We start from the raw sequence: 12,944 nt of genomic DNA on the forward strand, positions 1-12,944 counted from the left end.
TATGTGTATTTGTCTGTTATCACCTCTAGTCTATCAAAAATTTGAGCATGTACAATTTAACAAGAGGGCTTGAAAAAATAAAAGCACACTTTCATGAGCCACTTCATTTGCCTTTGTGGGTGTTGAACCATTGGCTTAACCTAGATCGCAGCCTCTGACTGCATTTTCTTTAGTGAGACAAATCATAACACCATAACTAGGGATCTCGCTCTGCCTTTAGCCAAGTCCTGTAACAAACAGCATCACGGAGAAGTCCCAAACCCATCGGGACACAGGAGCACAGGCTGCCCACAGCCCTCTGGCAACCGCATCCCCTGCTCCTGTGATGCTTGAGGTATGGTGTGCGGCAGTCTGTGGCAGCAGGACCACTTTCTGGCCTCAGTAGAGATCAGAAAAAAGCTTTCTGTCTTCACTGGCATCCAGGTTACTTCCACACCAACCTGAAAACTCTTGTGCCTGGATTGAAAAAGGTGCTGTCACATCTTTCATCTGTTTATTGGACATGGACTCAAAATCTGTGCTTCGGGAGGATGTTGTAATTTAGGTCCTGATGGCTTAGTGGGATGCTCGTTTTGCAGTAAAAGGATGATAGATTGCGATTCATTTTATACACTCACTGACGATAATTTCAATGTTTCTCCAGACATAAATATTTTACAACTATAAATAATTCATAGGCACTTTCCATGGGAGTTAATTCACAACCTTGCCATAAAATTCACCGCAGCAGAGAGCCGCAAAGACAAAACCAGGATTCCTCAGAACCAAGCAAGTTTCTCTGACCATCAGAGGGAGTCAGGTTATGAATATCATTTAGGTTAATAGATTGATCAGTTTTTTCAACATTTCCTTTTTTCACTTAAGGGCGTTTTATACCTTGTGCCTTCTTATGCACCTCATCCACTACTGTTAAGTTGAAAGAGCGATAACACAAGTAGCTGTGACTACACGCTACCACTCAAGGGGTCAACATGATGCTTTTGCAATGAATAAGACTGGTTTGTGTGCTGGGATCCTTTTTATGTTGCCAGCTCACTGTAGCTGCCCAGCAGTGGCTTGTCAGTGTGCCAGAGCATGTCTAACTGTGTGCCCATGTTTCTGCTCGCTGTCGTTGCAACAGGTGGCCGATATCACAGCTGCCCACGACGCTGCGGTGTTGCAGCTGGAAAACAACCACACCTTGGCCATCGCGGTGCTGCAGGACGAGCACGACTGCGAGATTCGAGGTAAACAATTTGTCTTGCATGGTGCTTTCATGCTGGGTGGCCCACAGGGTTTAAGCAGTGCATACAGCATCTGACTCGCAGCTGAGAGTGTCTGAGGGGTCTCTGGGACAAAGACCTGCATGGGTTGCTGAGCACGGAGTCCAGATTCCACCTCACTTCACCAACAGGCTTTTCTCAAGAGCCAGCGTGCCTAATCAGGAGGCTGGAGCTCATTTAACACCCCTCAATATCAGTGCTTAGATGCCTACACTGCTTCTGAAAACAGGAATCATTGTTTTCACCAACGAAAGCCCGGCCGTGCTGAGCAGAACAGAGCCACGCTGCTGCAAGTCTGCACATCAGTACTGCTGTCCTTATTTTGTCCTGTGGTTTTTCTGTGAGTTTTGATGCTGCACCAAATTTCAGTATCTAAACACATCTTTGAACATCTTACCTTGACATTTATCACTCATCTGTACAATCTGCCTTCATTTTTTTTATTCTTCTTCTTCTTTTTTTTTTTTTTCCAAAGAATCACAAGCACCTCATTTTGAATAGTTCTAGCAGGTTTTACCACCACATTCCCCAGATAGAGCAGTATTGCTTAGCTGTGCACTGTATCATTTAGATACACAATCCAGAGAGCAATATTGCAATAGTAGCTGAGAAGAGCCTGTTCCCCTCTCCTGCAGGCAGAGATGGTGTCGGTAATACCAAATATAAAATTAAAATATACCATTTCGAAAATTAAAAAAAAAAAAAGTCCTTGCTTGAGGATATTCAGGTATTCTTATCTATCTGTTTTTGTCGGTATTTTCTGATGATAAAACCTGGTTATGAAGGTGTTAGGGTCCAAAGCCTGCCCTGTGCTGCTGCTGTGGGTGCCGAGTGCCCTCCTGTGCCTGGAAGGGGCACTGCAAACGCTGCGGGCTCAGCATCATCAATGCAGATCCCCACGGTGGTTGGGGGAAAAGGCACAAAATAGGGTGTCCGTATACTAAAAGGAAGGTGCTGCTACTGGACTGAATGCCAGTTTCATGCCGTTGTGTTAGACATTAAACTTTATTCCACTTTGGTTCCGAATTCCAAATTCCAAATTCTGAATTTCAGAATTCCAAACTTCTGGTTATAAATAAGTCCAGGGTGACTTATTCTAGCTGTGAAGCCTTTAATCATGTAGTATAAATAGAGGATTTTTTTGTCTCCATGGTCTGGCAGTTTGCTCAGTAATGGAGTAAATCTCACAGGTTCTCTGTCACAGCTCCATCATTCGTATTTTTGCACCTGAGTTGCTGGCTCCCCTCTCTATCGCCCCCCCAAAAAATCCCAAACCTGTAAATATATCCAATATCAAATCCCTTGACTTGGGGACACTCACTCTGAAGTGGTAAATTGCCCGTTTTCAGACCGAGCCTTTTCAGATCAGAGCTCCTGGGAGCTGGCACTTCTCAGTGGTCCTGAAAAATCGGAATTTGGCCACCTAGAAACAGAGGTGCCTGCCATCACTGAAAGACCTGGAAATTTTGGTCCTCAGAACAATTTGCCCAAGACCATGTACTATATTGCTGCTGGTTTCCTCCTTAACCTCCGTGCCCTAAAATTGCTTCCTAAATTGTTCTTGTCTCACCAACTCTGTGCTCTCAGATCCTGGTGTGCTGGACTTCACTAAGCAATGTCATGTCTGTGTGTCTTCCGCAGAACTGGTTGCTGCCCACGAACTGGAAAAAACACAATTAAAAGAGAATTTTGAAAAGCTGCGGCTGTCACTCCAGGTTAGCAGTTTCCTTATTTCCCACCCCAAACCGATGGTGCAGAGCTAGGCAAACCTAAAGGGAGGGAAACACAGCTGGATAAAGCTAAGAAACGTCCTTTGCACCTTGCTGACTCTTGCAGCACTGAAGCCAGGAGTTTTTTTCACAATTTTCCCCTTTATGACAGGGAAAAGCTGGCTGTGGTCAGGGTGCACCCCGCACATCACATCTCTCACACCCCACTAACAGCAAGCTTAAGATCACCGCAGCTTTTCCAGCCCCTCTGATAACTCCCTGCTGCTCTCGCTCCCTGGATGAAGCAGCCCTGGGGAGAGGAGGGCAGAAGCATGTCCCCATCACTCATGCTAAGTTTGGAGATTTTGTGTGAACAAGTAAAGATGCCAGAGCAAATAATGTGAGCTCTGTTTGATTTTGTAAAGAGAGATTAATTTAATTATTTTTTTTTTAACCCCAACCAGTGTATAGCATTGCATGCAGCAATTGTCACTGCCTCCATGCAGCTTCCACAGTTTGAGGCATGTCAGCAGTTCTGATAAGCCCTGATGTAATGCTACGGCTTAGAAATTACAGACATAAAATATATAGGAGTGCTGGCCTCACAGCAACGGTGACATTTACAGGTGTGGTCTGTTAAAAAGTAGCAGGAATGCCTTCCGTGATAACAGAAATATGGTTGCTTAAAATAGCACATTGTTCCTGTGGAGAGCTTAGGGACGAAATGGCTGTCACTCAAAGCCCACACCACTAACTCCTCATCGCTTATTATCGTGCTAAAAGCCCTCGAGTAGGCTGGAGTTTTGCCTTTGAAGGTGAAGGAAGCAGGAGAGGGTATCTCTACTGCCTGGTTCGGACTCTAGGGGCTGCACAAAAGAGCTCTTCCATGCCTGCAGCATAAATGCCAGCTGCCTTAAGAAAGGGCACGGTTGTTCTTATCTATCCCGAGGTGATGGGGTGATTTAGCATCAGAGATGTTTCATGAAGCCAGCTAGCTGCAGGCACTGCAAGGATTTCGGGATTCCCTGAGGCACTGGGTTGTGGAAAACCCCGCTGCATGTTCAAGTGGCCTTATGTAAAAAAATCCCACCTAGAACTGGTTTCTGAGCCTAGTTCAGGTCCCCTGGTGGTTTCACAGTGCAGATTGATTTGTATGAGTGTTTGAGGGGTGATAACCTGGTGGTGTGGCCGTTTCTCCTCCCCTGCAGGACCAGATCGACACCCTCACCTTCCAGAACCAGTCTCTGAAGGCCAAAGCAGATCGGTTTGAAGAGGCTTTGAAGAAAAGCACTGAGGAACAGCTGAAGGTAGATGGCCACTATAATTATAGTCATCAACATACATGCTCCTACGTGTGGCACACATCACACAGTTAGCAATGGGATCCCAGCACCAGGGACTGGGGCACAGGCCCCAGCCAGGACCCCAAATCTTGAGCTCTGGGGAACAGTCAACAGTCTTAGCCGAGGTCTGAATACGCAGAACTCTACCTCAATTTTGGGCCATTTTCAATCATCTTTTGAGTTTATTTCTACCCTCCATCCTTTCACCCAAAAGATGTAGCCCAGGAGGGGACAACTCCTAAGGAAAGGAGTGCAGGTGTCTGTCTGAAGTCAGCTTGGCCAAGAGAAACAGGCAGCATCAGTCCCCTCCATCCCTGCTGCAGTATTTAATATACATGAAAGGACAAATTTTGCTGTGTCACAGTGACTGTAACTCCCAGACAGTTCACTGGAGTGAGTTACAGTCAGAAAAAATACAGAAAAGCTTAAGTCAGCAGCAGTAATGCATCAGTATCATTCAGAGCACATCGTCTGCCCGTGAGCTGAATCCCAGTGTTCCCTACATCCAAGGTTCCTGAGCAGAGAAGAGAAATATTAACAGGAATCACTGTTCTTTCTTCCACCACAGGCTTGATCCTTGCTAACAAGCACCATGAAGCAGTGCAGGCAAGGCAGAACACCAAAATTTTTACCTCCGGCCCCCTTGCCCAATATCTAGCTCTTTCTGCAATTTCATGGTTGCACTTTTTGCAAGGAAACATCTCTGCCCAGTCATAAAACACCTCATCAGTTCCCAGGCTGTGAGCAGGAATGAAGTTGCCAAATAACGTGGCATCCTATCTTTCTAGCCATGAGGCTGGTCAAAAGGAAGGTACCACTGGCTGTCTGGGATAAAAGGATGTGGTAGGAGACAGGGTGAGGGTTCAGATGGGCTGGGGAGACCCAAGTGCATCTGCTTTTCACAGCACTGAGCCTCCTAAACCATTGGGTAGACTAGGAAAACTTTACCTTATGACTGTATATAACATATATAACTTACTGGTTATTTCCTAGATTGCACGAGCTCCATATCTGCACTTAGAAAAAGATCTGAAGAGCTTAAAGCATGTTCTGGAAATGAAGAACCATCAGATTCACGAACAGGAGAAGAAGATAATGGAGCTAGAAAAACAAGTGAGTTGTCATTTTTCCTCCAGAGGAGGCATCCCAGAAGTAGAAAAGTAAAAGTTTGGTTAGAGCAGATGAATTCAGAAGGGGTGAGAAAAACACTTGGGGTTGGGGAAGATACAGGCAGAGGGGTCCGTAAATGTCTGTTATGTTTTTACTCTGCCAAACACAGCTTCTTCTACTATAACATCTCAGGTTTTCACTCAGAAATTGGGATCTTTTCCCATCCCTTTACCCACCCACGATACACTAGGAATGCTCTTGCTCTCTCCAACCCTGAGGTAACGTTGTCCTGCAGACTGCACTGTTTTCTTATCCTGTGCTTGTATGGGTCCCCGAGGAAGAACTCCCCAATTTGCCATAAATTGCACTTTTTATTGGAAAGGGGATTCATTTTGTGCAGGATAACCTGCAGTGACAGTGAGTGCAGAGCATGGTGACAGGATGAGGCATTACCTCAGCTGGGGAGCCAGGACAGCTGGTTCAGCACAGCATTCGGCAGGATTTCTTTCCATTTACGGGGAAATCGGAGAAGTCAGATGATTATTTTGCTGAACAGATGCTTGAGTAAGTGGATGTGGAGAAAAAGGTCTCCTTACAGCTGAGATTTGTTAACTGTGCCAAGCCAGCATCCGAAAACACACACAGTAGAGTTATACTGAAGAAAAAAAAATATATTAATACATATATATATATAAATATATATATAATTAATGGCCTACATAGTTTCTGGTCATTTAGTTGCTTTTGCTAATTAACCACATACAAGCTCACAGCCCTGCTCCTGCCCTTTATCACAGTGAAACACTTGGGTTACGGTGGACCAAGGGTACGGCTGCTTTCCGTTTGAAGGTTTACCTTTATAAGTGTCAGCCACCTACAGGGCTTCTCCAAAGGCTCTGGAAGATGAGGAGCCTCATGAGGGAGCAGGAATAGTTTTAAACTAAAAGAGGGTAGGTTTAGATTAGAGATTAGGAAGAAATTCCTTCCTCAGAGGGTGGTGAGGCCCTGGCACCCAGAGAAGCTGTGGATGCCCCATCCCTGGAGGTGTTCAGGGCAGGATGGATGGGCCAGAGAATCAGCATCATCCTTTACTGTTACCTGCACAGGCTGGAAATCACTGCCTAAAACTGATGCCTCCACCTCAAAGTGTGAGTTATTGCTAACCCCAGCACACAGCATTTTGATTCTTTCTAAAAGGTAGGGAAATTCAATAACCGAGCTCACACAGAGATAAGGTCGCCCTGCGATATCTTGTTTTCTCCCAAAAGTGTTGGACTCAGCAACATTCAAACTGCAGGGGGAAAAAGATAAAAAAAATAAATAATAATAAAAAAGAGAGAGAGAGAACTACGGTGATAAAGTGAAGTATGCCAAATTCAAAACTTGAGAAAGACAGGGCGTCTGAGGCCATGGTGCATGCTTAGGAACATCTTTGTGATGTTTTCATACACTGCTGGTGACATCCTCAAACTCTGTCCTTGGGCTGTCCCAGGTGCAAGCTACCTACTCCTGGGAGAGGATTCATTTCACCTAATTGCAGCTGTAAGGTGAATGTCTTGTGTAAGGCAATCATTTAAGCTGATGCTGTCAGCAGTGGAAAGAAGTGTCTCCAAAGGGCAGCCCGCTCATGCAAAGGCAGCAGCAGTCCAAGGCAGCCCTGGTGGGTAACTCCTTCCTCCCCAGACCCAGGGAGCTGTAATTCTGGCAGTGCTGGCTCCCAGGGGATGGAAGCTATGGGGGCATCACAAGGGGAGATGTTTTATTTGGGCTGGCCAAGGCTAGGACCCTCCTCCTGAGTTAGAAATAAGGGCTCATTCAGCTCTGCCTCCCCTCAGAGCTCTGCTGCTGCCCTGCCTGCTTCACCAGGATGATAAAGTCAGACCTCCAAGTCAAATTTGCGGTCAAGATGACCACCTCCATCCATCCACAGATGTTAGAAGTTGCTCTGGGGACAAATAAAGATAAAGGACAAATCTTCCTGCAGTAGGCTTTGGGATTTCTAAAAAAAAGAAAAAAAAAAAAGAAAACTTCTTTTGTTGCAGGCTGAAAAAAATTTAATCCTGGAAGAAAAAATCACTGTGCTGCAACAGCAGAATGAAGAACTCAGAGCCAGGATTGAGCAAAATACTGTCATAACAAGGTTTGTGAGATACTTGCTGTCCGTGTCAGCTTGGAAGGAGACTGCAGATTTAACTGCCCTAGGCTGGCACTTACTTCAGAAGGAGAAAAACTCAGTGTATTTCTCCTGAAAGGGTTTCTTTCTCCTGATTTGCCTGTTTTATTAACAGATCCTTTTTATATCGGGGTTTGCTTATTTAACGTAAGGCCACGTATCTATACAAAGTCATTCTCATGGTTCTGGCATGGTGCTGAGATCACAGCTGCCAGTTGTCACGAACCTCTTTGGTCAGGAGGCAGCGAGGATGGAATGAGATGACCTTTGAGGTCCCTCCAACCCGAGCCTGTATCTATAACGCACGTCACTGAAGTGGTCACCTTTCCATGACTGGGGAAAGTAAATTTTTAAGCTCTGGTGCACCAGACCAGCTAGAGACATCTATATGGGGCTGGGTGAGCTGTGCTCTGCAAGGGCTGGACTCTCTCCGTGCCTATGACAGTGGCTCAGGTGCCTCTTGGTTTGATGCTTGGCCTCCGGTTGCTGATACCTGCCTCTGGCTGGGTGAAGGACGCCCTCCCTTCCCTGAAATTTGAGGTCAGCATGCAAAGTCCTTTTTTTTATTTTTATTTTTTAATGGTTCTTTGGACTCCCCCCGCCATGGTGCAGACACTGGAGGATGCTGTGCTGTAGGATACCGGCAGTGCTGGCTGTGCCAGCTGCCTTTGTCAGTGTCCAAGACACCTCACCTCAGATGACACAGCACAAATTCCCAGCACACGAGGCTTAAAATTAAAAAGAGTTATTTCTACAGCGGGAGCTCCCCTGTGGGCTTCCTCGCGCCGTTTAGACTGTGAGCTCACGCCACAGCTGCTTCCCTAACGGGGTCATGAATAGGATCTTTCTCCTCTGCTGGGCAAATAACTTCCCAAAATATTCCAGCAACTCATATCTTACAGTCCTCTGACTCTGTGAGCTGCTGCTTTGTGGTTCCAGATTTCCAGGGGAGTGGGAGAGGAACAAACACATGCATGGTCACCTTAGCTCCCTTTCTGTAGGAAACTAGGCTAAACAAGCAGAAAACCTTTAAAAATGTTTTTAACAAGATCAGAAATACCACCCCAACTCCCTAGAGATGTCTGATGACACAAGAACAGGGAGTCAGCAGTCTGTGGCAGCTGCTGCAGGCTTCAGGCTATACCCAGGAAAGGAGCTGGGCAGAATTTAGTGTCAGGGTTGTCCCTCAAGCCCCTTGTCCTCCTGGTCCTGGAAGAGGAGCTCTGGCCAAGGGGCAGCACGGTCAGGGAGCACAAGTGCCTGCTGCCCCAGGGCGCTGGGCTCCATCCCAGCAGTGGGCTGCCTCCACCAAGGCTTGTGGGCACCTTCCCAGGTAGAAACTCTTGTGCCAGTGAGCAGAGACTTTTTTTTAAAGCAATTTTTGCTCTGCTGTCTGTATGGGAAAACCGGCCAAATCTTAAGAGCCAGGAGAACGTGGTCAGTGGCAGTGAAGGGGTCCTGAGAAAGCTGTGCCCAGCTGAGGCAGCTCAGCTGCAGCCCTGGGGGCAAGGTGGGATGGCACGGGGGGAGATGGGCAGCATCCTTTACCACCCCCATCTTCCCTCTGCCGAGCCTCACGCGTGGTCTCGCTCCCCTCCCCAGGCAATTATCGGAGGAGAATGCGAACCTCCAGGAATATGTCGAGAAAGAAGTGGAGGAGAAGAAGAGGCTGAGCAGGACGAACGAGGAGCTCCTCTGGAAGCTGCAGGGGGGAGAAGCCGTGAGCCCCGTCAAATCCCCGCCCGCATCCTCCACGGCTTTCTACCGCTGCTCGTCGGGGAACTCCTCCCCAGCCAAAGCCAAAACCGTGCGGCGATGATCCGGCAGCGGTCGTGCTGATGACTCCCCCCCCTGCCTCGTACGCGTTTCCACCCTGCTGAATTTCACCCTGCGAGGAAGCATCGCCATCCGTGGGCGCCCAGGGTTCGTGGCTAGCAAGCATGCTCCGTAGCTGCATAGCTTCACACCAGGCAGGGCACCCGTAGGGTCCCCACGTAGGAGCTCCTGGTTCTGGCACGTTGATTAGGATAGCAAAGAGGACAGCAGAAAATAATAATAATTACTAAAAAAAAAAAAAAGATAGCAAAAAGTTAGGGTAGCGGCGAGTTAGGGTAGCGAACGTTTAGCTCGATGTGTTCACATTTTAACTGTGGTTAGAGCCAGAAGTTGGAAAATACTGAATGAAGGGTTCGTCGGACTGAGCTGCTGCTGCAGTATTTCAGGGTAGTCACAAATAGGGTTCCGGCTGTGAATATCTCCGTATGTGTGTCTGTGTTTATAAACCTGTATGTACTGTACCTTTATACTTACGCATAGACGCACACACATATATATGTAGTCGAAGATGTTCCCAATTGCATTTTTTTATATTCTTGGATACTACGAAGTGCTGATCTATTTTCATTACAGTCAGCAGTTTTTCTAACTCGTGCCTAAGACTTGTGTCTAAACGAAACGCATTTCTGTTTAGCCTCCCAGGAATATTTATACCCGAACTAGAAGGAAGTTACACAGAAGTAGAAGCGCCTTCCAAGCGACCACCAAGTGGTACTCTACGTAACGTGAACACCAGCGACTTTTCAGTTCCCAGACAGTACTGCCTTGAACACCGTCACCTTCGCGTTGAGCACCCGATGAGATACGCATGCCATGCACGGCTTTTTATCTCTCAGAGTCAGTATTGTGGGTGGAGATAGGCCAGAGATGAGAAACCTGAGGTTTTCAGTCAATCTGGGAGAGGTTAGTGGTTAACGTGAGTCAGCTTTAGAGTCTCAAAACCCTCAGTGGCTTTCATCTTGACCTGTTTAGGAAACAGAAATCTCTGCTTGGAGGTTAGTGTCCTTTTTGATTTATTTCGAGTCCCGTAAGCAAGAAGGAGAAAATTGCTCCTTCAGTCCTTGACCTTTGCTGGCCAAGAGCATTAGGATGAGCTGTCGGGGCCTGCTTGGGCCTGAAGCACATAGGACTGCGTGGGCACAAATGGGGTCAAAGCCTTTTCCTTCCGTATCTCCCAATCATTTCGCACCTCCAGATTTTACCCAAAGTTACGGAGCACTTCTGAGGTTGATGGAAAAGTCTGGCTGAATGACCTTTAGCTTCTCTGCCTTGAAGCAACAAAATAAAAGCTCTCCCTGGCTGAGCATCGCCCCTGCTTGCCCATGGGGGGGCAGGAAGGGCTGCGGGGCCCTTGTGGGCTCTGACAACGAGCAGGGGGGGAATTTCCCATAGCATCAATCAAAATAATAACAATAATAATAACAAAAGGGAGAGCTGTGGGATGGTTTTATGTTCTAGACACAGCTTCGATCACCACCAACAGGCCCGTGGCCACCGCCGCGGCGCTAACGAGTAACGGTGATCCTTTTGTTGTGTGTTTTTTTTCCTCCTTTTTTAGAGAAATTTATTTTTGTAGAGGCTTTTGCATGATACTGTGATACGTTGAGCATCTTGTTAGGATAGCCCACTCCACACCGGCTGGCTGTTGAAATGCAGCACTAGATTTTTAGCGTGGCCTGCAAGTGCGGCCTGCGAGTCGAATAGCTCCGTAACACCCCGACAGCCACAAAGCCCCTCCTGGCCGGCACCGAGTTCATCACCCTCATCCTTGCTAAATGCACGGGCACCTGCAGCACCGACTGCCTCGCCGTGCCTCGCTCTGCTGATGTATTCCTGCCACAATCAGAGGATACAGCCAGAGCTGGGACCACGATGCTGAGCTTCTCCCAGCTGGACACGGCAGAGCGTATTATCACCTGAGATGGGTTGGCCAAGCCCATCCTTTTTTTTTTTTTTTTTAAAACTTCTTCGTTGTTTTCCTCTATTTCTGGTGCTTTCCTTCTCTCTTTGTTGGGTTAAGTTCATACGCAAGAGATGCTTCCAGCAGCGAATTGGGAGTGGGGCTTCAGCGGTGGGGGAAGGGGGACCGATCCCAGCTCCACCATCGTTTGTTGTCGTTGCCAACCCCTTTCCCATCGGTTTTTTGCCTCCCAATCCTGCCTGTCACTGGGATCTTCCTTGGTGTGGCCCCTGGGGGCTGCCCGATCGCTAGCAAGGCTGTGAGAAGCTCTGCCTGGCCGGGAGGGATCCAGAAAACCTTCCTTGGGGGGACACAGCGGGTGCCTCCTGCTGCTGCAAGCCCAGGAACAGAGTTACTTCCCCCAAAAAAATAATTATTCCTCTTTCCTGCTTCTCCTTATCTCTGGGGCCAGGGGCATTCCCAGGGGACGGGGACACCGAGTAACCCTGCTAGTGCCAGGCGGGTGCAAGCCCAGCTCCCAGCCTTTGCTTTTGGGGTCTGGCAACTTCCCAAGCATTGGAGCCACCGCGGCTGCTTCCCCCGTTTTGCAGGAGGGAGGGAAGGCAGGAGAGAGTTTTAGGGCAGGAGGAGGAGGCAAAATGTGCCACGAGCAAGGCTGGCCCCAACGCTGCCCTCCTTAAGCCTCCCTAACACACATCTTCCTCGTCTTCCTCGGGGAGAGGGCGCCTGCCAAGTGCCTGGCGAGGACATCCCCGCACAATACGAGCAGGGGGGAGGCAGAGCGAGGACCCCAGCCTCCTTTTTTCCCTCTTGGGAGGTGGAGCTGGGAGTTCAGGCCTGGCATCTCCCCCTGGAAGGGTCTGCGGGTGCTTGGCGTTGGTTCGGAAAATGCACGGGGGCAAAGGCTGGCGGTGGTGGCGGGGTTTGGGGGAGGAAGGCGAAGGCTAACGGGTGCAAAATCAGGTATTTTACGTCTCTGCACTGAGCGTGTTTGTGTCCCATGGACACGCCGAGGAGCCTCTGTACAGTTCCCACGCGGTAGGAGCCCTGTGGTCCGGTTTACTCTGTGGCTAACGAGTACAGGAAGAGTTTGTATTATTTGGGTCGCGCTGTACAGATAAGTGTAATATATTCCTGATAATAAACGCGAGCGCCCGCACACGGAAGGGGCAGGCGCCTGAAAACCCGGTGTGTCCTGCGGTGGTTTGTGTGTGCACAGAAGCTGGGGTGAATAAATGGCAAAGCAAAATCCCATGGGAGCGTGGTAAAGACCTCTCTGAGGTTGGTGTTTGTGGATGAAGGGTGTTTGCCCACCTTCGGCACAGTTTGGGACTTTGAGACCTGCTGAGGTTTGGGGATCAGCTCACCCGCGGATGCTGGAACAAGCTGCGAGGCAGATTTAAAAATCAGGATAAACGACAGGCACAATTTATTTGGCTACCGAGAAAAAAAAAATGTTTTAATGCTGTACCACATAATTACAAGTGAATTTCCAAATTCCGAGAGCTTCGTTGGGGGGAGAAGTATTTACAGGGTGTCAGCAGGATCAAAAGTAGGCTGCGGGCTCGCGCTGTGCTCCGGGGGCAATTT

The 12,944-nt window shown here is 48.2% G+C and overlaps 1 protein-coding gene across 4 annotated transcripts in view; it reads left to right on the forward strand.

The window, feature by feature from the left end:
• The window catches only part of MTUS2 (microtubule associated scaffold protein 2), a 274,429-nt gene extending 261,886 nt beyond the window's left edge, over window positions 1-12,543 (forward strand). For 3 of the 4 annotated variants that reach the window (XM_068672307.1, XM_068672313.1, XM_068672328.1), the window contains 6 exons: window positions 1,121-1,226; window positions 2,904-2,977; window positions 4,180-4,278; window positions 5,308-5,427; window positions 7,467-7,564; window positions 9,200-12,543. In XM_068672307.1, the coding sequence (XP_068528408.1) occupies window positions 1,121-1,226; window positions 2,904-2,977; window positions 4,180-4,278; window positions 5,308-5,427; window positions 7,467-7,564; window positions 9,200-9,416 (714 nt within the window). In that variant the 3' untranslated portion in view covers window positions 9,417-12,543. The remainder of the gene's footprint in view (window positions 1-1,120; window positions 1,227-2,903; window positions 2,978-4,179; window positions 4,279-5,307; window positions 5,428-7,466; window positions 7,565-9,199) is intronic. The other variant, XR_011093125.1, reaches the window with a different exon arrangement.
• The last annotated feature ends 401 nt before the right edge of the window (window positions 12,544-12,944 follow it).

Source organism: Anas acuta, chromosome 1 (assembly GCF_963932015.1).
Source record: "Anas acuta chromosome 1, bAnaAcu1.1, whole genome shotgun sequence".
NCBI lineage: Eukaryota > Metazoa > Chordata > Aves > Anseriformes > Anatidae > Anas > Anas acuta.